The following is a 27,938-nucleotide window of genomic DNA, read 5'->3' on the forward strand; positions in this document are numbered from 1 at the left end:
GTTCTGATGTTTCCAGATAAGGCAGCTCCACCAGAGATGCCCATAGTGATTGATCAGATGGCCCTGAAGGACATCCTCGGACCTCCTCTTTTTGAACTGGAGGTAAGCAGCAAAGATGACTCGGCTCTAAATCAACCAGCAACTACTGAAAGATCTGCTGGATGGAGCACATTTCTGACTTTTATTGTGAAACCCTGTGGAGCTGGGAGAGTCTGCGAACAGCAGCGGCGTGTGAGATGTACAGCTGCTCATCATGAAGTTGAAACTTGAGGTGAAACGCAGCAGATCTGTTTTCTTTTGACGTATGGCCTTTTTAAAATCTGACATCAGCTGGAGTTTCACAGATGTTTCCTGCAGGTGTCTGAGCGGCTCACTTTGCCGGGCGTGGCGCTGGGTTTGGCCTGGACGCCCCTCGGCGGGGAGATCATGTTCGTGGAGGCCAGTCGGATGGAAGGAGAAGGTCAGCTGACTCTGACGGGTCAGCTGGGAGACGTCATGAAAGAGTCGGCCCATTTGGCCATCAGCTGGCTCCGAGCGAACGCTAAGACCTACCAGCTCACCAACAGTAGGTCCACATCTGACTCAACGTCTGCAAAAGATACAGGAAAGATATAAATCCTTGCCAACCAGATATTTTCCTTTTGTTTTAGAGCTGAGAGGTATGTGTTGTCATGTTTGTGTCTTTATGTTAATTTAAGTTTTCCAGTTCTTATTCATAAATCTTGTTCATCATACTGCTTCCTGCAGTATGATGAACAAGATTTATTGTTACTTTTTCAACCTCACCAAAGGAAAACAGCTGCATTCCTATATTTAAATCCACAATTTTTTTTTTTTCCTGTTGAGTTTGTATCCTCAGTAGCATTTAGTCTTAAATTGACACAACTAGGTAGGATTTGTCTAACAATAACCAAAGTCAATATTTTAAGAGCAATAGATGCTGATTACAAACGGTTTCCATGGATACAGCTTACAAACCGGCCACGTAGGCAGATTTTTGAGAAATAAAGTAGTGATACTGACATTGCTACCTTAATGCTCTCTTGTGGACTCTGACAGAAATGAAAGATTTACAAAAATACAAGAATAATTTTTAGGGTTGAAAGTAGATTTGGTAAATAATATTTTTGTTTTTCCATTTAGAAAATAAAACAGGTCCTGGTCTGGAACCTTGAGGAACTCCATATTTTGCATGTTGAACTGATGTCTGCTGTTTGTTAAAGTGGTGGGAGCTCCGGATCCTCTCGAGGGAACAGACATCCACCTCCACTTCCCTGCTGGAGCTGTCACCAAGGACGGCCCCTCTGCTGGTGTTACCATAGTAACCTGTCTGGCCTCGCTGTTCAGCGGCCGCTTGGTCAGGTCAGACATCGCTATGACGGGAGAGATCACCCTGAGGGGGCTGGTGCTGCCGGTGAGTCCCGTCACTCCACACAGCTTCAAATCCACAGGCGACAGATTGAACCGACTGGAACCGGCTGCTCTCTGCAGGTGGGCGGGATCAAGGACAAAGTCCTGGCCGCTCATAGGGCCGGTGTGAAGCGGGTCATCCTCCCGAAGCGGAACGAGAAGGACCTGGAGGAGCTTCCGGCTAACGTCCGAGCTCAGCTGGACTTTGTTACCGCTGGAAACCTGGACGAGGTGCTGAACGCCTCGTTCGATGGAGGCTTTCCCGGCGCACAAGCCCGCCCCCATGTCAGCAGCAAACTATAGCAGTCAGAAAGAGTTTAGCAAGCTTCACTGTGATCAGAAGAATCAGCAAAAAAGGACATTTCAAATGCAAATCGTCATAATGTTGAACAAAATCACTTAAAGTCGTTCTAGATACAGTCAGTGGTTCACTGACAGAAAGTTTGAACAATAACAGAGTAAAACTGATCATAGTAGTGCCACCTTTTGACTGAAGCCCACTCTCACTCTCAGCTGTGACTTGTTAGCTGCTAACCTCAGTTACCTGAACTCAAAAGCAGGGAGAAGAGTAAAAGGGGTTCAAGTTCACATCATCTGCTGTATACATACACAGCAGGGCCACTTCAGACACCATAGAAATGTTTGACTAAGGTTTTCTGCAGGCCTGTTTGATTCTGTGGCAGCCTTTCTAAAGTCACTGATCCATAGCAACCATCATTTTATTTGTGCCTTAGGCTGATGAATGTTTGTTGTGATTTTTTTCTAATTTCCACATTAACCCTTATTTACACCTGTGTTCTTCTGTGATAGCAATAAATGACAGATGTGTTCAGGCTTTAGTGCTTCTTTTGGTTAAACTGAGCTCTTCTTTTTTTATATAAACAGACGAAGTGTATTTTCTTTTGCTCCACACTGAGTGAGGGATTGTGTGTTTTGTTTGTGACCAAATTATTTTTTTTAACGTTTTTAATTGACAGTGTTTAAAGCATAATTGAAAGTCCCACTCCGGTCATTTTTAGATCTATTGTAAAAACATTCCCAGTGGTCCTTTAATTATGCTTATTCCATTTTTAGGGAAAAATTTAGAAATCTGTGTTTTCTTGGACACAATTTCTGCAGAGCGGCACTAGTTCGGTAGAAAATCACCTCTTAAGTTGTGGGCAGGAACATTGGCACTGTAAAACCCCGCCTCCTCTTCCCCTCGCCGTTGCTGAGAGCTCGGAGCAGGGAGCTTGTGGTCCAACCAGCCTATTTTTTACGTCACAAATGATCTCTTTTTCAAACTGCATTTTTTTTTTTGTTCATCTGCTCCTATTCGCAACAATTTGAGTAAAGAAATACTTAGAAATGCAATTTTGAGCTTTATTTTCTATATAAATGTCCATCATCAGAAAAAATGCCACAAGAACATGTAAAAGCACCATTTTCATTGGAGTGCGTCTTAATGTTTTGTTTTACTTACATACTTTTTCCAGATACTTTTTATTACCTTCAAAATCATTTTGTATAAAAACAGATTTTCTTTAAAAATTAGCTTCTGAAAAAAAAAGAATCAAACCAAGATGGACTGTTTTGTAAAGTGTTGCTTCATGTACAACCACTTTGACAGTGATTTTTACACGAAGCGCTTGTGATTCACTTCAGTAATTTGTGAAACCTGACCTTTATTACCCTACAGTTTTTTTTTCTAAGGTTTTTTAATGTTAAGCACAGGAAAAACCTTAAAGTTACATAAATGAAATAAAAACAGTCCTTTTTATTCCTGTGTTTTTATCCCTTCAGTAGATTCAGAGGGAATGTTTTGTGCTGTTGCACATCTAGACGCCAGAGGGCGCTAAGCGCTGCTGGTAAGGAGTGGGCAGAGGGGAAGAAAAAAGTGTTGCAACATTTCAACCTGTTTACGTCTTCTGTCTTTTGCTTACAGGCTAGTAAATGTGTTGAATACATGATTGCAATACATAAAATTACATTAATTTATAAATAAAATATATAATTAGACCATTACATAGTCCACCTCTGACCTGGTCCTGTTCCTGAAATTTTGGGGGGGAAATTTAATTTTCTAATTCTTTAAAATTTTTCTATATACATCTCCGGTGTATTATGTACGGAGCCCGTGTCCTGACATTAAGATATTAAAATATATCTTGTTCCCACAGATTAATATCTCGTTCGCACGAAATACTATTGCGTTCCTTCGAAATGATTAACTCGTTCGAACGCAATAATTAATTACTGTCTCAATGAATATAAGAAAAATATCATAAGATTTATACCTAGGCTGCTTTTTCAGGGTCGAATAGGAATAATAATAATCAGGACTTGTCTTTTATTAACATACTCTTTAGCAGTCAGTTGCTTTACATTCGAAGGCTATTTATATTAGGCTACATGCTAACTAACTAGTTCAACTCATTTATCCTGTTATTTACATCATAGATTTACAGCTGACAAGCTAAAGGTAAGTGCATTAGGCAAAGCAGCCAGCTTAATATGATATTTTTCAGATTTTCATCGAGACAATAACAGATCGACCATTCTTGCTTTTATTTTTACCCCTATTGAATGCTCACAGAGACACGGAAGTAGCGGCAGGAAGCGGCTTTTGCAGCAAGATGACTGAGGGCGTACCACAGATCATCATCATGTGAATGAACTTGAATACGATGGATGCTTTTGTGCGTTTTGAAATAAATAAATCTGTTCTCTAAACATCCTCCGTGTCTTCAATGCAATGTAATGAGACACACACAGACAGAAATGTGAAGGTATCTGCTGTAAATCTATGACGTAAATTAATAACAGGATAAATGATCGGATAGTTAATTAGCATGTAGCCTAATATAAATAGCCTTCGAATGTAATGCTCTGCGGCGGCGCTAGTAGTAGCTTAGCAGGAGCTATCTTATGAAAAAGCAGCCTAGGTATAAATCTTATGATATTTTTCATATATTCATTGAGACAGTGATAAAGTGATCATTCTTGTTTTTCATGTTCCTTTTTTGAACGAATGTGGGTCACAGAGACACGGAAGTTACCGCTGAAAGCGGCTTTTGCCGGCGTACAGAGAGCATATCCGCGTGAATGACTTATGACATGAATAATTATTGCGTTCGAACGGATTAATTATTGCGTTCGAACGAGTTAATCATTTCGAGGGAACGCAATAGTATCTTGTGCGAACGAGATAATAATCTGTGGGAAAAATATATATTTTAATATCTTAATGTCAGGACACGGGCTCCGTAATTATGCATTTACAGTGGTGGACAGAATAGTTGGTACCCCTCAGTTAAAGAAAGAAAGTCCACAATGCTCACTGAAAGGACTTGAAACGTTCAAAAGTAACAATAAATTAAAACTTATTGAAAATTAAATAATCAAAATCAGCCATTACTTTTAAGTTGTTGATTAACCCTTGCGCTATCCTATGATCTCACCCTTATATTGACGTGTTCTCCCTACCGTGATAATGATAACCCTTGTGCTATCCTAGGCACTTTAACATTGGGTGTTGGGTCATCTAGACCCACTAGACATTGCTCTGAACCTTTTTTCTTCAATGATTTGTGATCTTCACTGGTGTCCATTTATTACATGAAATCTTTCCACCTTTATCCACCTTTGTCATGGTAGGGAGAACACGTCAATGTAAGGGTGGGGTCATCTAAGATTAAGCTCAGAGTTAGCTTTCTTGATTTGTCATTTTCCATCCATTTTTTTAAACCCTTTTAGGGTCACGGTGTCTGTCCCAGCTACTGTTGGGCTAAGGTGGGGTACACCCGGTACACCTGGCTGGAGCCAGAACCTCAACCAGATCTTTTTTCTTCTTCATTAGACGGCAGAATTAGAAATAAAGGTTTGGATAAAATAACTGATTTGATTTGGCTAAATTGGATTTTATTTTTCATGAGAAAAAATCCAGACTGCAACACCTGGTGGAAAACCAAATAACTATTCTGCATACTGGAAATTTCATTTGATGTGCAATGGCCCTCTGCTGCCATAGGAGGGCGCCAAAGATGAGTTCAGCTTGAATATACTTTGATTTTTGGAAACTAAAATGTTGGTCATTCCACCAAATACTATGCTTTTAATGATAGTTTGTTGCAGGTTAGATATTTTAAAAGTTTAAATAAATCTTAGTTTCTCCTAGATTCATAAATCTCTAATAATTACAATAATAGTGAGTTTAATATTTTAATCCACTCAACTGCAGTTTCTTACATAAGTCCTTGTTTCTTTTCACTGCTTTAATAAAGTAAACGTGGTAAACACTGAAATACTTTAATTCCTATAGTGTTTTATAAATTATTTTTAATTGTTTACTATAACTGAGATTTTCTATCAATGTAACTTTAAGAAGGAGAAACGATGCAGAATAGCCACGCCCCCATCAGCTTCTCATGGCTGCTGTGACTCTCCTTGGGAAATCAGTTGGAAGTGTTACTTCCATGGACTGTATGAGTGACTCCTCCCCCTCACGTTCTAAACAGGAAGTAAATACTGGCTCCAAGAAGCCAAATCCCATAGACTCCTATTGAGAAATAAACAGCTACCCCTTGTGCTACCCTATGACCCCACCCTTACATTGACGTGTTCTCCCTACCATGACAAAGGTGGAAAGATTTCATGTAATCCATGGACACCAGTGAAGATCACAAATCATTGAAGAAAAAAGGTTCAGCGCACCGTCTGGTGGGTCTAGATGTTAAAGTGCCTAGGACAGCACAAGGGTTACAAATATTTTTTCTTTATTGCAAGTTAAACTGACGAATCAGATGTCGTAAATAAAGTATGTGATACCTGTTAGCCCCCACCTCCAAAATGTAACCCTTGTGCTATCCTAGACACTTTAACTTTGGGAGTGGGGTCATCTAGACCCACTAGACAGTGCGCTGAACCTTTTCTCTTTAATGATTTGTGATCTTCACTGGTGTCCATGGATTACATGAAATCCTCTCCACCTTTGTCATGGTAGGGAGAACACGTCCATGTAAGGGTGGGGTCATCTGGACCCCATAGGATAGCACAAGGGTTAAAGCATTGACAGATTCTTCCAAGTCCCCTTCCAATAGGTTATGGGTGTGGACTTCCAACAAGGTCACTTCTGATTAGGTAGAGTGGTTGCCATAGAAACAGTGACTCAGACCAACTCGGACCAATCCCTGATTTCTGTCTCCAACATGGCAGCATCCATATAGCGAAAAAAAATGGACTGAATCGACTTTTGGGGCCAGACTTTTCTAAGGGTGATGTCATCCTGACTTAGTCCAGAACGTTTGAGAGGCGCCGCTCATGTGGTGCAGTTGTCATTTTGTAGAGCTGCCTGAATGCACACTTCCAAAATCCAGTCCCCTAAAAAATATCCCAGAAGTCTCTACCAAAAAAAAATAAAAATAGAAAGTGTGTGCATCAACACTCACTAGATTGGCAAATAAGGACCACAATGCAATGCGTTTGAATTACTTTTTCATATTAAAAAGGTTATGAAAATGAAATTTTATAACCCAAGTCATCAGAACACAGTGGGTTCATAAATGTTCATTCTTTTTAGGTTTTTACTCTGGGAAATCAGTATGTAAAGAAAAGTAAGTAAAGTAAGTAATTTATCGTAAAAAAAATAAAATAAAAAATAGTAAACATGGCGTCAGAATTCCTTTTACAATCCAGACCACTACATAGTCCTGCAGTTTCAAGTTTTTTTTTTTAGAAGGGAGGGAATCAGACACAGCCGTCGTTTCCACAGCTGAGCGTCCTCCTGACTCCTCCTGCTGTGTTGGAGGTTCAATTCCCCCTCAAAGGAACGGCAGGACGCGTCCAAACCCTCAACCTTCTGAAACAAACGAGGCTGCTGAGGATGAACACAGGAAAGAAGAGGGAGCAGCTATGAAAAAGATAGATTTATTTAATGACAAATGAAAACAGAAAGAAGTCTTAGAGCTTGAGGGAGAGCAGCAAACTTACTGAGACTGCAGGCGGAGGAGCACCACCTGCACCACCTCCTCCCAGAGAAAAAAAAACTTTCCACACAGAGAACAGACGGAGGAAAACAACCCAACACTGGAGAAAAACAAACCCTCAGAACGAGAACGCTATTCTCTTTTTTCTGTTTAACTACAAACACTGAAGTTTAGCCACACGTTTAACAACTGCCTTTTAAATTTTGTTTCTCTCTTTTTTTTTTTTTTTTTTTTGGAATTCAATACAAAATAATGAAAATCATGATAGCAACATTTTCACCTGTAGGAAGGGATGTGTTCCAGGCTGGGCGACGCAGAGATGAGTGCAGGGAGGAGAAAGAAAAGGTGTACGAACATGCACACGACAAACACACACACAGCCATTCATCCAGGAACTAAAATGTCTAAAACAAACGGACTAACAAAATAAAAGCACAGAGGAAAGACGGGTGAAATGTGGATTTCCTTCTCTGTGGGCCGTGTGGGGACGCACAGGCAAATGCTGCTGAGAAAACAAAAACAGTACATCCTGGGCTTCAGTCCGTTCAGTCTGACTACTGTCGAGCGTTTAATGAGCGTCTGATGCATTTTCCTAGGCTGGACTCGAACGGAACAGAAGAGACCGGACCAGCGCCGGTGAACTGTGACTGTGGTGGGACGCTACAGTCGTCCCGCCTGCCGGAGGTCGTGTCAGTTATAGGTGAGGACAAACGAGGTTTTCTGTGATAGACTCAGTTCCAGTTTGAGCGGGTCGATAGCAGCCACAGTCCTCCGTCGAAACAAACAAAAACTAGCTGGTCGGCTAGCTCAGCACTGAGCAGGAATCAGTCCGGAGCTTTGATCCGCTCCTTCCAGAACTGTAGTGTCCCAACAGGACTGAAGGGGGCGCCAACAACAGAAAGAGACACTAAAACCATAACGGCAGACAGACACCCCCGTTCCTCCACACATGGCTGGACTGACAGTCCGGTTAACGGGGGAGACAAAGGTGGGCGAGGGCACTGAGGTCACGACCCCTTTGACCTGCTTTTTAAAAAAACGCCTCAACCATTGTAGGAGTTTGGCCCCGCCCAGAGTTTTTAGCACATGGAGATGGTGACGTTAATGCCCAGGTTTCCGTTCTCTGCAAACAGCTGCGCGATCGACGTGTCGAACACCAGGCAGTCGCTGTTCATGATGGCGGTGGCGATGCCCTCGTGGATGGAGCGCGGCGTGGCCTCCCAGGTCAGCCGGCGCCGGTGCCCGTTCAGCTCCAGCCGGTATGCAAAGTTCTCGGCCTGCTTCCGGGTCCCAATGAGCTGGACGATGGCGAAAAACTGCTGATGTCCATCGTACTTTTCCTGCTTCTCCAGGACCAGCATGAAGTGGAAGCCAAAGCAGGACTGCATCATGACCCAGTCCACGGCGCCGGGCAGGTTGATGTCTGTCGCCAGGAACACGATGTCCTCCCCCTGAGCAAACACACGAGACATGGTCAAGTCAGACGCTCACGCCGCCTCCAGTCAGCAACAGATCTTTTAAAACTCATTTGAACAAGAAGTTCTGATCAACTGAATGAAATGTAAATCCAGGTTTCTTCCTAAAACAACATTTTCCAACCGGATGAAGCTTTTGTTCTTCGGCGGCAGCAGCTGAAGCTTTCCGTCATAAACTCAAAGGCGTCTGCGCCTCACCTGCAGGGTGGTGATGGACTTGTGCTGATGCATCAGGTGAGGCATCACGGCGTCCAGGGAGCCCTGCCACTTGCAGGAGGCGCCGGGACAGGGGCAGGAGTACGGTCGGAACTCGCACAGCTCCTCGTGCTCCGTCTTGTCGGTGTGGGGGAGCGTGACCTCGCAGCCTGACGAGGCGTACTTGCAGGGAAAGAGGACGGAGTTGGCCACCTTCTCCATGGCCAGGTTCCTGATGGAGCCCAGCGGGCCTCTGCAGGTGGGGCAGCAGGTGAGTTTGGGCCGACAGTTGGAGCACACCTGGAACAGAGCACCTCCCGTTAGTGTCACCTCCTAAACGTCCGTCTTCAGCCTCACTCGCACGTACCAGGTGTCCCGACTGGCACTGGAGGATGGGGGGCAGGACATAGTCGAAGCAGACGGGACACTCGAACAGGCTGGCCAGGTCACTGTTGGAGGCGGTGGTGCCCGACAGGGTGGGCACGCGCTGAGAGGGGGGGCACTTGGATGTTCCAGTGGGCAGCGCGGTGGCGGTCTGGCGACTCATTTCTGAGGAACACAAGAACAAAGCCGAGATCAAAGCGCGGTCTGATGAGGGAAGATCTGAAACGGATTTCATCTGAATATTCAGAAACGATGAGGAGCAAACAGAAAATCTCAAACCTTTGGCAGTAAATTTGATAAATGTTGAGAGAAGCTACATCAGCTGAAAAGATGCAGATATAAGGTACTGAATATTTAAATAACGCTGCATTACACCAGTTAGATAATCAACAAAAAATGCACACAGGAATGTCTTGGGTAATGATTCACTCTGACAAAAAGTTTTTTTATTTTTATTTTTTTTTTTACATTTTCTTGAGGGATCCGTCTGATGATAAAAAAGACATAAAAAAAAGCTTAAAATGGCATTTTTGAGTATTTATTCAAATTGTTGTGAAAAAGTGAAACTTTTTTTATAGGAATGCTAAAAAAAGAAGGAAACAATTAGATGCTTATTCATCAAAATGAAGAATTAAAAGTTCAAAATGCTAGTTCCACCCTAGAGCACTATTGCAGGGTGATTTTCACCCGTGCAAAACTATTTCCATGAACTTCAATAAGTCACGTGTCAAGCAGTCTGCGCCTCACCAGGGAAGGCTCACATGTCCCATAAGACCAAGTTTTTAGGATCATTGTTTAGACATTTTTTGTTCTCAAATTCCCAATTTTTTCTGTCATTTTTGAGCATATTTTTAGGAAAAATCCTATGTTTGTTTGTTTTTTTTCATTTTGTTACACATTCCACAGATAAAAATAAAGGAAAACCACTTGAATTTAACACATGTTGTCATGTTTTGATCTATTTTTTATGATTGGTACTTTTTGCTGGGATGATTATATTGGGGAAAAAATGACCCGGCAACAAGGACGGTGGGACTTGTTGTAGCAAAAGTGTTCCAGGGTTAACAAATGATTTATTTTAGAGACAGATGACTAAAATGAAAAACAGTGAAGGAGAGATAATAAAACGGAAGAACTCCATTCATTCCAGCTTTAAAATGGTTCTAAGCTTAAACATTTTGTTAAGGCATAAAAATCAAAAGCTACAGCAGAAATTCCCGTTTTTTTTAAGTCTGGAATTAATTGAATCCTCGAGTATAAGAGGAGAGATTTCAGAAACATGTTACCGCCGTTTACGTCAGTGTTTCAGTCAAATGTTTTCACTATTTGACAAAAAATGTTGTGTTCAAAGTTTAGCAGTGATGTTGTGTCTGTTGCCTTGGGAACAGCACAGTTCTGTGCAGATGTTCCCTCAGATGAAAGAACAGAAAGCAGAGATGAGGATGCTACTGTTAGGGAAAAAAAGATGCAGACAGAATGATGAAGGGATGCTCGCCGACGTCCATCAATAAAAATCTCAATCAGATTTGTTGATCACTTGATTAGATTTATGTACCACAAATGCTTGTTTTTTTTGTTTCAACATTCTCGTCAACCGTAGGAATGTTTCTTTTTCTTTTTCTACACTGAACATAAATTCCAGCTCTGTATTTGTTAATAAAGTTCGAGGCTCTTTAAACACTCAAGATCTGTGTTGAAAAGGAGAAAGACATTTATTTACCCAGAAGAACTCAGACCACAGAACACATGTCTGATGTTTTCTGATGTCATCATGGTTTATAGGGATGAAAAATCCTTGAACATGAAGTTAGCTAATCAGTTATTATTAGCATGCTAGCAGGAGCAGTGGGACTGATTTGGCTTAGGATGCAAATCTCTGACGTGCGTGTTGGGGGGGGGGGGGGGGGGGGTGTTTACAGACGGCACACAGAAGGGAAACCTGAGACGGTGCCTCCAACATGTGAGTGACAAACACTCTGCAGAAGTTTACTCCAAACAGAAGTTCTTATTTTAGCCGGACAGAAAGCGTTTGTGTGAGGAGAACGTTCCAGTGCAGCGATGAGGTCACACGCTGAAACTCTCTTCTGCTTGACAGCAGAGAAGAGTGAAAAGACGTTGGAGGGAGAGGTTTCAGTTATCAAACATCAGATTTCTGGGAGGCACTCAGTGGTTCGGCTTAGGTGGGTTGACGCAGGGCCCCGTTTCTGGAAGGACCTCGGTCGTGGGTCCTGCTGTCGGGGCGTTTTGGCAGCGAGGAGCTGAACAGTGTTGGATAAACATAGCATCACTTGTTCAGTTGGCACGCCCGGTGCCAGCTGACGAGGAGCTGCCAGATAAAGACGGCGTGGGCCGGGCCCTGCAGCGGGACGGCTGATCAGCCCGACAGAAAGGTCTGAGCCCACACACACAAAACTACAGCAGACATGGGAAAACCAACAAAGCTGCCATCGATCCTGTAAATGTAAAGCAAATCCCCAACAGATCCACTCAGACACAGACAGACAGACAGATTGACAGACAAGACAGACTGACCTTCGTCCATAAGATTTCCAAATAAGGCTTCTGTCTGCTCCTGAAATGTTTGGACCTCTGAAAGAGAAAACAAAGGAAGTGCACATGAGAACCCGACAGGCTGGTTCTGAACGTTCTGCTTTGTTCTCCAGTCAGACACAGAAGTGGGCTCGGATTGTTGTGATGTTCCGGCAGACGTGAGGGCCGGATGGCGCCGAGGCGGTGTTTGATGGGCAGGACACAGAGCGTGCTCACTTTAGATTTCTGCTGTGTGGACGCTTTGCTGCAGAGCCACTCATTCATATTTCAGTAAGTCTGGTCCATTTCTGGACTAAAGGTTGACGAGTGAAACCCGTTTGTCTTCAGCTGAACAAAATCTACACAAAGCAAATTATTCCTGGACACGATTGCATCACATTTGATTTGAGGTTTCTGTTAAAACGACGTACAATGTCTCCTTCTGTGTGGAAACAGAACTCGCAAACACAGGAAGCTGCTTTTTGAAACTAAAAATTCATCTCCACATAAACCGTCTCGTCTACAAACATAGGCAGAAAACAGGGCTACGGTGTGGGAACAGGTAGACGGATAAGACCATCGATGGTTCGGGGCGTGAAGGTGAACACCAACGATGAAGGAAACCATAAACCATAAACATCTTCCTGTCTTTGTTCTGCCAATGGTTTGGTTGCAAACAGACCAAAAAGTCTGTTTCACCAACAGCTTCTGCCTCCATGAACCTCATGGAGGCTCAACAATCTTTAAACGCATCGCAAAAGAAAACCATTTCCCTTTTAGAAGCTGAAGAAATATAATCTAGAAATAGTTTCATTAATTAAGAGATTGGATATTTTTCTCAAAAGATTGGAAATTATTATTATTTTTAATTGATGTTATTTAAGAAACCAAGCAGAAACCTAAATACAATGTTGAGTAAATACAAATTGTACATTTTTTTGTATATATTGAATCCTTCAACTATGTGATGAATCTTTTGACAGAAAACAAGAACATCTTTTGTGCATCACAGAGCGAGAGGCGGAGCCTCAGAGATGGAGTCGTCCTACTTCCTGATTGGAAAAGAACTCAGGAAAATAACTAATATTTAATTTTAAAAGAAATGTTCTTTTGTGTCCCAAAATATATCATCATATACATGGATATATATATTTTTTACTATAAAAGGCTTAAGAAGAGCCTGGTATAGGCCCTTAAAGGACCAAAACATAAACACACAAAATGAATATTTAAAAAGCAAATTAGTTTTAATAAATGTTCAAAAGTGCTATTTGTGAAGAAAACATTCCCGTCGTTCCCTTTTCTCTTCTATGATAAGAAATTAAATATCCTGAATGACAAAACTAAACAGAGGAACATCAGGACAGGTGAAGGGGGATTCAACACAAACGTTAATCCACGTTAAAACAGTGCAACATAATGTACGCAGGGAAACGGTTAAAAGCATCTTCTGTGCTCGCCCACGTCACGCACAGCATCGGTGTGCCAACACGGCCCCCTGCACACAAAGTGCCAATTCAAGCCACCTTGGGCAGAAACATGGAGCTGGTGAGGATCGACGCGCTTCACCTTTAGTGTTGTGCACATTCCTGGTTGCTACGCATGAGAGCAGCCTGAACAGGGAGTTCCAGGGTGGAGCTTGTGGAGCTACACTTGTCTGCTTGGATTTCACTTGGACCACAGACATAGAGGTAAAGCATGTATGCAGCCCCTCTGTGCCACGCTGCTCAGGCCTTTTCCATGGAAACCACACACTGCTGCTGGAGCTCTACGCATTCCTCCAAATACTGGATCATATTTCCCCTCCTGCCACCCCCGCCCCCGCCCCCACCCCTCTCCCCTTGGAAAGTACAAGCTTCTGAGCGGCTGGAGTTCTGCAGCAGATCCAGAACGAGGGTTGTGTCCAAACAAACACCAGCAGATCCTTAACAGCGGGAAAACGTCAGAGTCCAGGGTGTTTGAGCGACTCCACTGCAGAAGCAACAGAAGGAGCCCGGACAGCAGCCAGGCAGGCTAAAGGGTTAATCAACTCGCCAGTCTGCACAGGAAACGGGAGGCAGTTTAGGAGAGTCATTAGAGCTTCACCAACACTGGGTAATTATCCAGTTTCTCCACTCAGGAACTATTTGACATTCCACGGGGCGGTTGGTTAGCAGGTATAGAAAGAGGAGTCAAAAAAAAGTGCAAGTTTGCAAAAGAAAAATCCTCAAAACAAGAGAGCCCCAGCTCAGAAACCTAACCTTGGCTCCCCGAGAGGAAATGAAAGAAGAAGAAAAAAATCCAGTGTGAAGTCTCCCCCTTCACTTTCTTCTCGGTTTGGATTTCAGTGATGTTCTTTGTCCTGGGGAGCGTGGTCGGTGTCAGCGCCACTGGCTGTGTTTGTCTGAAACACAGAGCTAAAGTCCGCATCCAGCGCGAGTCTTTATCTTTGTCTCTGCAGGCTCAGCCCTCACATGTCTCAGCTCAGCTCCAGCTGCATCTCCCTGCTGCTCCTGCAGCCTCGTGTCCTCTGAAAGCCTGCAGTTTGCCTTCTTTCTCCAGGCTGGACATTCTTCCTCCCTCTGCCCCCTCCCTCCGCCTCACTGTGGTTGTGCAAGTCTCAGATTTCAGCTGGTATAGCTGTAAGCTGCAGCACCAGCTGACCCCTCTGACTTCATACCTCCTTTCTCCTTTAGTGCAGCCCGTTTCTCCTCTGTCCACGTTTTAAATGTGAGCCAGAGAACACAGGGCTGCGTTCTCTGGCTCACATTTGCTCTTCAGCATAACTTACTTACACACTCTACAGCAGCGTCTCACCTTCTCAAAGTGCTCTTCCTGTTTTTGAGAAGCACTCTAGGTATGTGAAAAGCTCGCTCAGCGTTTACCGTTCGGAGCATCGATGCTGAAGATGCAGCACATCCCAGAGTCAACATCTGCTCACGAGAGGACAAAGAGGAGAAGCTTTTCTTTGTGCTTCATTTCCACATGGACCAAATCTGTGGAATTCCTTGCCCACCGTATGCTAAGCCGGAAGGATTTTTTCGCCCCCTCAGACTCAGTTATTTTCACAAATCTGATAAGAGATCAAACACGTCTGCAGCTGCATCAAAGACGGAGCGTGTCTGCTTTCAAAATCTCTGTCTGGATGTTCAGGCAGCAGTTTTTGGGAGGTCTGCAGTCAAACCTGCCAGTGGCTAGCAGACAGTGTTGTGAGAAAACAATTCTCCTGCTACATCTTAACATCTTGGCTTCAGTGCACATTAAAGTTTCCTTTATGCCAACGCAGAAACCCTGAATTCTGATTTTAAGTAATACTTTTAACAAGACTGCATTAGCTTAATCTAAAAAAGCTTTTTGAACGTGCCAACTCTTTTTACAAATTCAGCTCTTAAGCTAATATACAAAAAAAAAGAAGCACAAAAGGGACTAAATGTCATCGACACAGCAAGTTTTCATAAAGTTCCAGCAGGACCGGAGAACTCTGTAGAACATCAGCTGTTCCCTCGACCAGACCACTCATAGGAACAACCTGACTCCTTAGGTTGGGGGTCTCTTCTGGGCAAAGGGTCACTTGGTACCCAGACACAGAAAGAAAAAACAAATTTCCATTTTAGTCATTAGTGATTTTGAAAGCCATTTCATTTGGGAAAAACTACCAGATTCTCTCCGTGACACTTTATGCATGTAAAGTCGCTCGGTCACATGTCTTCCTACATGTGTGACCTTCCTAAAGAAGCCACTCAGGCGGTAAAACCAAAATAACCCCAAGATGACAAAAGAAACTCAAACCGAATTATTTGGACAATTTCTGCACAGTATAAGAATCAGAGAGATGACTTCAAAAATCAACAAGAAAGCTGCATTTAACAGATAATATCAGGAGTCTTAATTAAAATATGGATTTATTGGGACAGGTTGCTCTCACGCAGTGAGCCCTGTCTTATGTTACAAAGACACTGCTGATAAAATTGGACACAGCAGATTCCCGTTTATTATTATATTTAGAAAATATTTGTTATGGTGGTGGTCATATGCAACGTTTATTTATTCATCTCACCTTCAAGTCCGGTCTGTGGTGTAAAACTGATCAGGGAGCGCTGCATGGAGGTATTAAACTGAATCTTTTGATACTTGATGGTTCCTAAAAAGTATCTCAACGTCTCAACGTAGATGACCCAACAATGCGTTGAAAGATGTGATGCTTCACTGGAGGTGTCAAAAGTTTTTAATATGCACACTACGGCATGAGTGAAGGGAAAAAAAAGCGCGTGCCAGTGGCGTTCATTCATCCGTGATCTGCTGAAGACAAATAATCAACCAGCTGTTTATAAGAGTGAAAATGTCCTGACTCATTCATGTGTGACCTTTTGATTAAAAATAGTGTTTAAAGTTGCTCCAGAAACCTGTCATTTCAGTAGCAGCTAATATTTTTTTCAAAAAAAGATGCTTTTTGTTTGTAAATGTCACTGATTCTATTCCTTAGTCCAGCAGACTTTAGTCAAAACCAGTCAAACGCTGTCATCTACCTGCTGATTTCTAATAGTCTGCGTTTGGATTCTTATAAATTCAAAATCTGAAAAAAACAAACAACTTTTCTCCAGGGTTTGTGCATGTTTAAACCCCTTAAATGTTTGTATTTGTAAACTGTTTAAATAAAGTCTATCAAAAGGAGGCAATGAAAACACAAACAAACAAAAAAAGATGGAAAAATCACAGACTTTTCTAACTTTCAGGAGAGATGTGTCATTGTTAGGCACATTCATTTGCTGATGCTTTGCTTCGTTTCCCATGTGTCAAAGCTCGCCTGAACTCTGCTGCAGATGTAGGAAGTGAACCCTGGTCTCTGCTCATATGAGGGTAAACTAAAGTATGAATGTGAATTACATAAGCACCGTGTAAGGAGTAGCAAAAAACTGAAGAAGTGGGCCTCTCAATAAATCTAGAAAATGTCTTACATGGTAGAGGGCTGCATTGGGATTGGGTCCCGCCGGGTCCCGCGGGACCCAATGCAAATCTCGCGGGATTGGGCGGTTTGAATTGTACTGCGGGCGGGAGCGGGCGGCGAAAAAAACAACTCTGCGGGATCAGTTTTGCCATGAATATCTCATGAATATATAATAGTGGACTACGTTAGGCTGTGCGGCTGTTGGAGTCTTATGTACTGAAGCTCCGTGAAGGCACCAGGTAGAGACGCCCAATGGCCACTTTCATCTAACCTGTTGTTGGGGGTGTGCAGCGCCCCGCCCCGCCTCTTAGAAATTGTGTTCTTTAAAGCCTGATACCGCGGTCGCGTATGGGCGGAGCTAACAGCTAAAGTTCTGGTCTGATCGCTGCATGGAGCGATGTGTGCATCAATGATGGTAGACACGAAGAATGTGGAGAGATCAGGTTTATTATTTTAAAGAGTTCTGCTTGATAATCATGTTTCCATGTTTGAGTTCATAGAATCATCCCAGAGAAAGTCTCTGCTTCAACTCCTGCAGGGAACGCTGCGTCTGAATCTGACGCCGTGTTTCCATCTCTCTGACAGAGTTTGAAGCCAAAGCCCCTCCCCCGCCTCTTTACCTGCTTTTCCTCTCTACCTGTTCACCTGTTCACATCCTCTGCAGCTTAGAGTTATTTTCCCCGCGCTCCCAGTGTGGCGCAAAACAGCAAAAACGGGAAAAGGCTGAAGCTAAAAAAAAAAAAAAGTATTTTTCCGTCAGGAAAAAATTAATTCATAGATTTTCAGCTCTGTTGAACCATTACAATGTTTTTCTTCCTGCAAATGACTTTGACCTGCATCTATCCCAGCTGGTTCAGCGCGCTTCAGGCCGTCTGTCTGCGCGTGGACACACGCACACTTTTTTTTACCGAACAGGATTTGTGAAAATATATTTAATGATTATGTTTCACATTACACTAAAGAGGAATGCATGAAAAGATGAGACTGGAGGAGGGACATGAATCTCTTTAATAATATCAATAAAAATACGTGTTTTTTTCTGCGGGACGGGAGATGATACAAAATCAATGCATCTATTACTGTGCGGGACTAAATTCTATGAGTTTTGCGGGTGCGGGCGGGAGTGGACATACATATTGCGGGTGCGGGCGGGAGTGTAACGCATACGTTGCGGGAGCGGGCGGGATTGGTCAGAAATTTGGCGGGTGCGGGCGGGAGCGGGATGAAGAAAATAGTCCCGCGCAGGGCTCTATTACATGGTACATGTGATTTTCTTTTTTTTGAGGGGGGCAGTAATCTCTACTTTTCTTCTTCACCGCCTTTAAGCAGCAGAAACTCCCACCTGAAGTCAGAACAACCCACAGAGTGTGCACCTCACGTTCTAAAACCACTAACTAGAAAATATGAACGATCTAATAAAGAACTGAATTATTGTAAATTCCTTTAAGCTTCAGCTTCGTTAACCTTCAGCTTTTACAGTGACGTTTTCAAAGAGCTGCAGGAAAATCCGGAATTTCTAGGTCAACAAAATACCTAAATGCATTAAAAGAAAAAGTCAAAAGAAAGTAAGGATTTAAAGAACCAAAACAATAAGATTTTCTTTCACTTTCCGCAACAGAACAGACTACCAGCTGCACAAACAAAACACCTGTAACACTGCAGACAACTTTGCACTTTTGACCAGAATCAGGTGAGAAAAATAGGAAAACGTCAAACACCAAAAAAAAAAAAATAGTACAATTTCATAAAAGCTGTTCAAGTAAACCCTTTGTCATGTTTCTAAACTGGACATTAAGCTATCCTAAAGCCTATGTGATGTATGGATTCTCCTCTCAGTCGATAAACTGCATCTGTTCACAGGAAGAAACTCCGGCTACAAAGACGCCCATTCTGGCACAGGCACCAAATGTGGGCTATAAAACAGCCCCAGTGACAGTAGCCTGTTGCCAAAGTGTGTTATTAAAGGGGCAGGACAGAAGACAACAAAGAGCCGTCTGGACCCAGCAGCACTTCATCTCCTGCAGCCAAGGGTTAACAAAGAGGAAGAGGCACAGATCCTTTACACTTCTAACTTGCTCGAGGATGACAGATGTCTGAATTCTGTCTCAGTCATACACGCGGGACTGAACGGAGAAGCAGAAAGCACAGAGCTGGTGATGGTCTAAGAGAATCCCAGGCTCATCTCCATATGAAACAAACAGACTGGACCTTTTTTCAGCTCCTGCTGTGATGTAATGAGCTGAAACCAGGCCAAAAGGGGCTTTGATTAAGTCTTCACTTAAATATCACTCCGCATGTCCACAGACACATTTCTGTATAATAGGTCACATTTGTGTTATCGCGCGTGTTTCCTCAACAAAGACATGAAACGCCATGAAAAGTCCAAAAAAGCACAGTGAGAATAAATATTTACTCATGTTGATGCTGGTCCAGATTTTTTATTTAAAAAATAATAAAAACCCTGAATTTCTGAGGCGAACATTTGTGTTGTGCTCCTTTAAGACAGATGATTTGCATGTTTGTCTCAGCCTGGTTCCCACTGAGGGAAAAGCCTTCACCTTTGGATGTGGGGGGTTAAGTTAGTGCTGAGAGAAAACAGATTAGAGATGGCATGAAGCGCACGACAGGTCAGATTAACATATAAACTTTCAATTAAAAATTGAAAATAATCTGTTAATTCTGATTTTTTTTTAATGTTTGGAATGAAATGAAGAAAGAAAGGCGTTTACAAACAATCTAAAAGACAGAATTTTGTTTTGGTTAAATAAATAAAACACACCAGCGTTAGTGTCACTTTATTCCTCCTTTCCCCTCAAACAACAAAGCTGCTTTAACAGCTTGTTGCCATGGAGAAGCCACACAGAGGACAGCAGGCCAAAAGGAGAGCCCAACCCACACACCAGCACACAACTTAACCAACAGTACATGAGCTGCATCACACACAAGCAAACACACAACACCAAAGAGAATGACAAATCAGGCCAGGATTCCCTTTGGCAGCAGTAACACAACTAGAGTTACCTCACTATTACAAAACCAATGAGTCACTTCTGTCTGTCGCTTACACACACACACACACCCACACACGCACGCACACACAAGTTTACACACACGCATGCACAGTTACACACAGAAAGCATGGTATTGGGGTATTTTAAAATCAGCCCTTTTCCTCACTAAACTATTTTTAAAGCGGCAGTTCTTAGTCCACAATTTGTTTGCTTCAATTGTTTCCCAAATAGAAACATTTAGAAGACGTTTATTTTTCAATTCAATTATACTTTATTAATCCCACAAAGGGAAATGCTGCTGCTGCTGCTGCAGTTTAGAAGGTTGCAGGGTTTCAGCAGAGCAGGCGTCCTCCACCTCTGATCAGTTTCTGCAGGAAAAACAGAGCTGTGCAGCAGCCTGACATGAGGTTCATCCTCTCAGAATATGTTCAGACAAGCTCCTGAAATCTGACTGCAGAAGAAGACAATTTATAAAGTTTTGACCTCTAATTTCATAGAAGCCTGTTGTCATTCTCTGCAGTATGAATATAAACTTAAATTTTCTGCAGACAGAAAGAAGTTTAAAGAGTTAAAAACATTTTGTCTTTTTGAGGATTAAAAAAAAAAAAAAAAAAATGGAACCAGAATCTAAAGAGGGTAAAATCCAGAAACCCGTCCTCCCCCAAAATACTCTTCAGTTAAATAATGGTCAGATGTTTAACACAGCATCATCTGGTTCAGTTTATCCAGAGAAGCAGCTTCATCCGTTTCAGTCGGCTTCTCCTGCAAAATTCCTGGCAGCTGATCCGAGAGAACAGTAAACATTGGAGAGAGACTGAACACATAAATCCAAGCAAACCAACATCCTGCTACAACCAGGTTCAAGTCTCTGCCGAGTTTATTTCTTCTGCCGATCAAAACGCCTCAAAATCAGGAGAAAACACGCGTTTGTGTACAACCAGAAGAATGGCGTTGATGCAGATATCTCCTAACCTGCTGGGTATCAGGCTTCTTGTGCGTGACTGTCAGCTGACAGATCAGCACTGACGTCACGGTGATGCGGCAGATGTCACACAATCAGTACAAACACAAGCCGCCCATCGGTGATGCTGCTGCATCACTGATGCCTGCATCGCTGTCCCTGCACCGCTCCACCTTAGCGCTCCAGATTTTAGGAAGGGAACCTGAAGGCAGCTGGTCAGAGCGGGTAGAAACCAGAACTCAGCAGCACGCTGCAGCACAAGCAGCTGCACCTTCGGATGCCTCCCAACACCAGGCAGAGAAGGAGCCTCACACATCAGGCATTATTTAGACTAACAAGAATAGAAACCGCTGTTATGGTTACTGAAGCGTCCACAAAAAGGGAAAGATGACTGCAGGCAGAAGAGGGACTCACCAGTGAGCAAAGTGAAGTCTGACATTGTTTACAATCTAAACCTGTAAACAAAATCATTCCAGAGCTGCGAGGCAACCGAACCAAAACATCAAAACAACCCGCAAAAATAAAAGCAGCTGAAGCTCCAGAATACAGCTCAGGCAACCCAACATAGCCAGACGCTCTGAAGAAAGGACATCTTTGTAGAATATGCAATGTCAAATCAAAGTGATTTAAAAAAAATAATAAAACAACAGTTTAGATCCTGGCAAGGAGGACTAATAAATTATAAATAAAAACATCCAATTTGTTTTCCAATTATCTTTACAGAAAATATTGACATTTCATTGGGACTAAAAATTCATAGAAACTTTTCTTGGACATAAATGTTGAGTTTTGATCACATTCTTTTTTTGCAAACAGAAAAAGCCCTCATATTTGAATAATGATTAATAATTAGGGCTGCGCGACACGAGGAAAACTCGTGAAATGTGATATTAGTGATCAACATAGCGATGATGATATAACTTGCGATAAATGAATAAGTAGCAACAAAAAACCATTTCCATTTCACTGCAACAGTTTCATTTAAAAAGGAGTCAAAATAAATTATTCTCCGAATGACACTCGTCTACATAGGAGGCCAACATCTAACATAAAAGCTCCTAATGATTGGTCAGCAACATGAAGGGCTACATCTGATTGGTCATAAAGGGATTTATTCAATTTGTTACATACTTCAAGCTGCCTTAAGATTGTAAACCTTAAATGTGCTAAAACAATTTATTGGAATTTTCACAGACTTTTGCGATATGGATATTGCACAGCTTGAAATTGCGATAACTATAAATTTGCAATTTATTGTGCCGGCCTACTAATGAGTAATGGACACATTGTAAACGCTTTGAGAGTCTAGAAAAGCGCAGATAAATCTAGTTCATTATTTTATTATTTGTATACCTTTAAAATAGAAATAAAAGCTGACCTGTTTTTAGTCAGACGTTTTACGTTTATTTTTAAAAGACAATAAGACTAGAATTAACATGAAAACAAAGATAAAGTTGTTATTCTGCCGAAAAAAATCCTTAAAATATGAAGTTTTCTAACTTTTCAGGAAAGAGTTTCTACTCAAACATGAAGGGTTCTTATCAGCTGATAAGGGATGAACATCAGACCTCATAACAGAACTTTTACTGTTTATGTGTTAAACAAGAGTTACACTGCTATGACGTAAACTAATCTGATTTTAAAGTTCTTAATTTCAAATAACTAAACATTTACACAGAAATGCTGATCAGCTTTTAAATTTGCTTCTACAAGAGGTGCTTGTAGAATTGAAGCAGCAGTCACAGTAAAATGACCAAACAAAAAAGGTTTGTTTTCTAAAATTTGGTGCTTTGGTTTTTCTTCATCTTTTCTTTTTTCTAAATGCTGCAGAGAGTCAAACTCCACAAAGTGCACACTTGTTTTTTTTTTCACCATTAAAAAAAAAAAAAAAAGTTCACATGAAAAGTGAACAGGAGCTCCAAGATATTTAGGTTTTCTTCAACATAAAGCTTGGGTTCTAGTGTGGTTCTGTCAGGAGAAACCAGCAACAATCATTCCTTTCTTTCCATTTCCTCCTTACTGACGTCCTCAGAACAAGGATGGACACAACCCTAAACAAATCTCCACAAAGTATAGAGAAGCCTGGATTAAGCATCACAACACAAAACCTGCAACTTTTGACACAGTGAGTGAATGCGCTTTATTGGCCGAGTATGAGTGCACATACAAGGAATTTGGCTTCTTATTCTCTTATGTAAAAGGACAAGTCAAACAAGGACAAAGCATAAAGACGTGTAAAAAAATGTTTTGTTTTTTTTTAAGGAAAAAAAAGGACGAGTTTAACATTTAAAGTTCTCGTGTCTGTGATTTAATACTCTGACTGGTCAAGAGCTCATCAGAGCGATGGCCCGGTGGAAGACGCAGTGGCTCTGGTGTACAGAGGTCTGAGGCGCCCGGCCTGGGGGGGGGGGGGGGGGGGGGGGTCCCCTAAAAAGATTGTGTCCGGGGTGTGAGGGTGTCGGTTGAGATTTTACCAGCCCGCTTCCTAAACCTGAACTGGTACAGATCCTGGATGGAGGCCAGGTTGGACCCTATGACCCTCTCTGCAGACCTGATGGTTCTCTGCAGTCGTTCTCTGTCGTGTTTGGTAAGAGATCCAAACCGACAGACTGGATTATGGTAGAGTAGAAGATGGTCAGCAGCTCCTCATGCAGGTTGAACTTCTTAAGTTGTCGCAGGAAGCACTACCTGTGCTGGGCCTTCTTTCAAAGCGGGTCTGTGTGGGAGGTCCACTTCCAGTCCTGTGAGATGGTGAACTCTAGTAACATATGCAAGTCTGTTGAGGACTGTTCTGTTGAGAATTGTAATGATAAGGGAAGTTCAACAACACCTAGCCGCTCCACTTTTTCTCTGTATTACGTCTTATCCCCATCCCAGATGAGACAGATGACTGTGGTGTTGTCTGCAAACTTCAGAAGTTTCATTGGCCCTTTTTAATGACCACAGAGGTCAGGGCGATTGGTCTGTAGTCATTTAATCCTGTAACAGAGGATTTATTAGGAACTGGAATGATGTGGAGCGTTTGAAAAAAGAAAAGACAACAAACATCTCCAGGGAGCTGTTGAAGATCCAGGTGAAGATGGAGAACCAGCTAGTCTGCACAAACTCTCTGGAAGGATGAGGACACATCCGGTGAACTTTATTGTAGTGTAGCCATGGTCCAATGTGTTTGTGCCTCTGGTGGGACAGGTCACATGCTGTCTGTTTTCTTAAGCATTTTGGATATTTTCTCTGTTAAAAATCCCAGAAAATAATCAGCAGATCCTGGTCGGCGAGTTGCTGTAACGCCTCCATTACGCACGCGTGTGGTGGAATGTACACACTGACCAGAACAAATGGGGAGAACTCCCGCAGTGAATAGATGGCTCTAAGTTTAGAGCCTCCTACTGAGGGCTGTATGTCTTCTTTAGCACTGTGACATCTGTGCACCAACCTTTGTAAATGAAGAAACACATTCCTCCTCCCTTTAATTTTCCCAACAGTGTTGTGCTCCGGTCTGCACGGTGAAGCTGGAAGCCCGACAAATGTAGTGTGCTGTTGGATGTGTTCCCTGAGCCAGGTTTGGTGAGGAACAACGAACGTTTGAGTTCTTGGTTAGCAGACGCAGCAGTTCGTCCACTGTATTGGCCAGAGAGCAGGCATTTTCTTAGGTGGACTCTTAGGACTGTAATCCCCGCTGCTTCCGTTTGCCGAGCGCGCCTGTCCGCACCGGCGCCTAAGGGCTGCTGCTCCCCCGATCAGGATCTCCAAAAACCAAAAAAAAATCTGGCTGAATGAAAACTGCAGAAAAAAGTCCGGCACTGGATAGCCTGCCGTGCGAGCGCTCTTTTCTGCTAAATCTAACTGCAGAGGAAGAGCAGAACGCAACATTAAAAGGTAAAACCATGACAAGTACAAGAGAGCTCAGCACACAATATTTATAGATGAATGAACTGCAGAAAACTGATTTTGAATAAGCAAAATGCTGCTTTTGTTCCAGTTGGAGAAAGTTTGATAGCTGTTGTTCACCTTTCAGCTTATTGCACGGGTGATTTGGCAGAGATTTTGCGGGATGCCCCTCCTGACACAAACGTGTATTATAAAGGCTCAGGGAGACCCAGATTGGCGGCAGTGCGAAGGGTCCTGCCCAAGAACCCACACTGGATTTTTGCACGCTCTGGAAATTGAATCCAGCGTGACAGTCCTACACCCAGCCAACTGAGTTTTCCAGTCATTTGACAGTCCAACAGCTATATAACTTACTATGAAGACTAAAAAGTTCCACTCCAATTATCTTCTGATCTATTCCAAAAGCATTCCTAGTGGTCTTTTAATTTTGATTATCCCATTTTTAACCAAAATCAAAAAACATGTGTTGTTTTCTAGGACATAGTTTCTGCAGAGCGGCAGTAAATCATTAGGAATTTGCTTCAGAGTTGTGGATGGGCAGGTTGGTGTGCCCTAACTTCTCAGCATCACTTTGTCTACACTCTCCCACTAGCAACCAGCCCCTCACGCTCCAAACTTAACATTACTGATGCAACTAAAATAGCCAGTGATATACAGCCCTAAAGTTTGAGCCAGATGCCAGCTTTGACGAGGAAAATTAAGACATTAATGGATCCATTTGTCTGCAAAGGGACATTGTGGCTTGCCATAGTATTGCCGCTACAGGCTTTTCCATACAGCATATTTTTTGTCTGCTTCTGATTCACATTCATTTAATTGAAGAGGTACTTAGAAATAAGATTCTTTGATTTCTTTACATATGTCCTCCATCATGAGGACAAATGCCACAAAAACACAATTTTCAGGGGAGTGGGTCTTGAAACACTACAATCAGCACAAATCTGAAAACGGATCCAGGTTCTACCCAGGAGGGCAGTTTCCTGAAGATTTACTGGAATTTCTGACCCACACTTTGTTCAGCAAAATATAAAATTCCCCCTAAAGTAAAGTATTAAACCAAAGTCAACAGAAGCCAGTTTTGGTCAACCCCTCCCCCTCTGAAACTCACATGGCAGCTTGGTTAAATGCAGTGGTTAGTAAACATCTGTGCAGACTTCTGCACAAGGACAAGGAGTCATCAACATGTGGAAAATAATAATTTAAAAGTGCACATCTGAGGCATTTTTGAACCTTAGCCAACACACTGTTAATGTTTATCAAAGGGTAATAAGTACATCTGATGGTCTCCTGCTTAAAGTAGTCTGATCAGAACCCTTTAAAATCCAAGCAGAACCGGTGGAAACTGAGCTGGAGTTTAGCACTCAGTCAGCTTCTTTTCCCGCTGCTAAACTCATCCACAGGTGTCCAAACCCACATTTCACATATGCACAGCACGCTAGCACGTTAGATCAGGATAAATAACTAAAATGCCAACTACAGGCTCGTTCTGTTCAAAGAGGGGGGGGGGGGGTCAGTCTTAGTGCTGACCGACCGAGGCCACGGTCTTTACTCAGGGGTAAACATTACTCATCACTTCCTCCACAAAACCCGGTTTCGTCAGCAGCGCTGCAACACAAAGCTGCAGCCCGGTTTCTCACTGGAACTTGCACTGAAAGTTAAATAGCCTCGTCTGACAACAATACACACAACTGCCAGTCCCAGCCGGTCTTACCCGTTACGGACGCACGAGGCCTTGCCCTACAGTGCAACACCGTCCAACAGCTTACCAGCTAGCCGAAGCGGCGACTGTTAGCTTAGCAAGTAAAAACAAGCGGAGGATTTGATATTTTGTCGGTCACCGAACTCTAAATCGTCATGACAATTTCAGCCCAGAAAGCTTTAGAAAAGCCTTACCCTCCAAATGAGATGAATAGTAAATCAACCAATCACAACGGAGACTAAACTATGTTGCTGGCAGCCAGTAGCTAGCTAGCTAGCTAGCATTAGCGCAGTTAGCGTCTGCCGTTGTTTTCGCAACCGAGCCCCGCTGTCGAAAACCGGGGCGTTCAGCCTTCCAGATACGTCCGCTTACCTCGGAACGGATGTCCCCGGGATTACAAGCGACGAGTGCGCGGGTGTTCGGCGCTGTGACACACACAGGAGCCCTGTTTGTCGTATTTCATTCGTCCGCTCAGTGTACACATTGGCACCGCTGCTCAAACACAGACCAGACGCCAGGCGTTAAGTACCAGCCAGAACGCGCACCGGAGTTGAAGTTTGTGTCGGGGGCGCGCACAGCACGAATCGCACAGTGTGCCCAACACCGCAGCACCTCCAGCCATTGTGTTATATTAAATGCAATTATTAATTGTTGTCAGCAATAATAATAAGGATAAAATGAAGTTAATATTTTGCTGCTGTTTAAGTATTAATGGTATCTCAAGCAAATATTCAAAGTGCCATAACTATATTGCTAAAATAACATGTTTTTGTAAAAATAAATAAATAATAAAAATCTGTAAATACTTGAGGTTCAACTGGAATTTCTTGGGGTAATAACTACTATGAAAAAATGTGTTATTCAAAATTCAAATTTACAATCATTTTATAAGTAATCTGTTTTCTTTAAGGCCCAATTTCATGACATTTGTGTTTTTAGTGTTTTAACGCGTTTTTGTGGAATTGTTCTTATGTTGGAGGACACATATAAAGAAAATTAAGCTTTAAATTGCCTGTCTGAGATCATGTAGATCTTTGTTTTCCTTGTCCAAGCTGGCATCCGGCTCAAAACTACAGGTGGACATTCCATTGCATCAGTTATGTTGGATTGGGGTTATTAGGGGCTGTAAAATAGAGGGTAGGAGAGTAAACAGATGGATGATGGGAAATGGGGTCGAGTTTACCCCAAAACCCAGAGGAGAATATTTTCTGAACTCCTGCCGCTCTGCAAAAAATGTATCTTAGAAAACGACATTGTTTTGTTTTGTTGTTTTTTTGCTAAACGCCATAATCATAATTAAAAGGCCACTGGGAAAACTTTTACAATTGATCAAAAGATGATCAGAGTGGAACTTCAAACTCTATGTACAGTACAATAGTACATAAATAAACAATAGGAAATAAAACATTTCCAAAATAAAAGCTGCTGACATCAAGAGAGGTAATTTATATACATTGAAGGAGGAAATCTGGTCCTTTTCTGCATGTAAACCCATAATC

At 42.5% G+C, this 27,938-nt stretch overlaps 2 protein-coding genes across 4 annotated transcripts in view; one reads left to right on the plus strand and one right to left on the minus strand.

The window, feature by feature from the left end:
* lonp2 (lon peptidase 2, peroxisomal) overlaps positions 1-2,245 on the plus strand; it is a 30,649-nt gene extending 28,404 nt beyond the window's left edge. The window contains exons 14-17 of one of the 2 annotated variants that reach the window (XM_011476358.2): positions 17-102; positions 358-565; positions 1,224-1,414; positions 1,492-2,245. In XM_011476358.2, the coding sequence (XP_011474660.1) occupies positions 17-102; positions 358-565; positions 1,224-1,414; positions 1,492-1,713 (707 nt within the window). In that variant the 3' untranslated portion in view covers positions 1,714-2,245. Of the gene's footprint in view, positions 1-16; positions 272-357; positions 566-1,223; positions 1,415-1,491 lie in introns of those variants that run through there. The other variant, XM_020704171.1, reaches the window with a different exon arrangement.
* A 5,053-nt stretch (positions 2,246-7,298) lies between these two features.
* Positions 7,299-26,993, minus strand: siah1 (siah E3 ubiquitin protein ligase 1). 2 transcript variants are annotated; one of them, XM_004069758.4, is made up of 5 exons: positions 26,812-26,993; positions 11,960-12,016; positions 9,411-9,592; positions 9,047-9,343; positions 7,299-8,824 (listed from the first exon to the last, which is right to left on the minus strand). In XM_004069758.4, the coding sequence occupies exons 2-5, from the start codon at positions 11,967-11,969 to the stop codon at positions 8,453-8,455; spliced, it is 861 nt and encodes a 286-aa protein (XP_004069806.1). In that variant the 5' UTR covers positions 11,970-12,016; positions 26,812-26,993; the 3' UTR covers positions 7,299-8,452. The 2 variants fall into 2 exon arrangements, with proteins under 2 accessions (XP_004069806.1, XP_011474661.1); XM_011476359.3 differs by lacking the exon at positions 26,812-26,993 and adding an exon at positions 13,526-14,566.
* Positions 26,994-27,938: the final 945 nt, after the last annotated feature.

This window comes from Oryzias latipes, chromosome 6 (assembly GCF_002234675.1).
Source record: "Oryzias latipes chromosome 6, ASM223467v1".
Lineage (NCBI taxonomy): Eukaryota > Metazoa > Chordata > Actinopteri > Beloniformes > Adrianichthyidae > Oryzias > Oryzias latipes.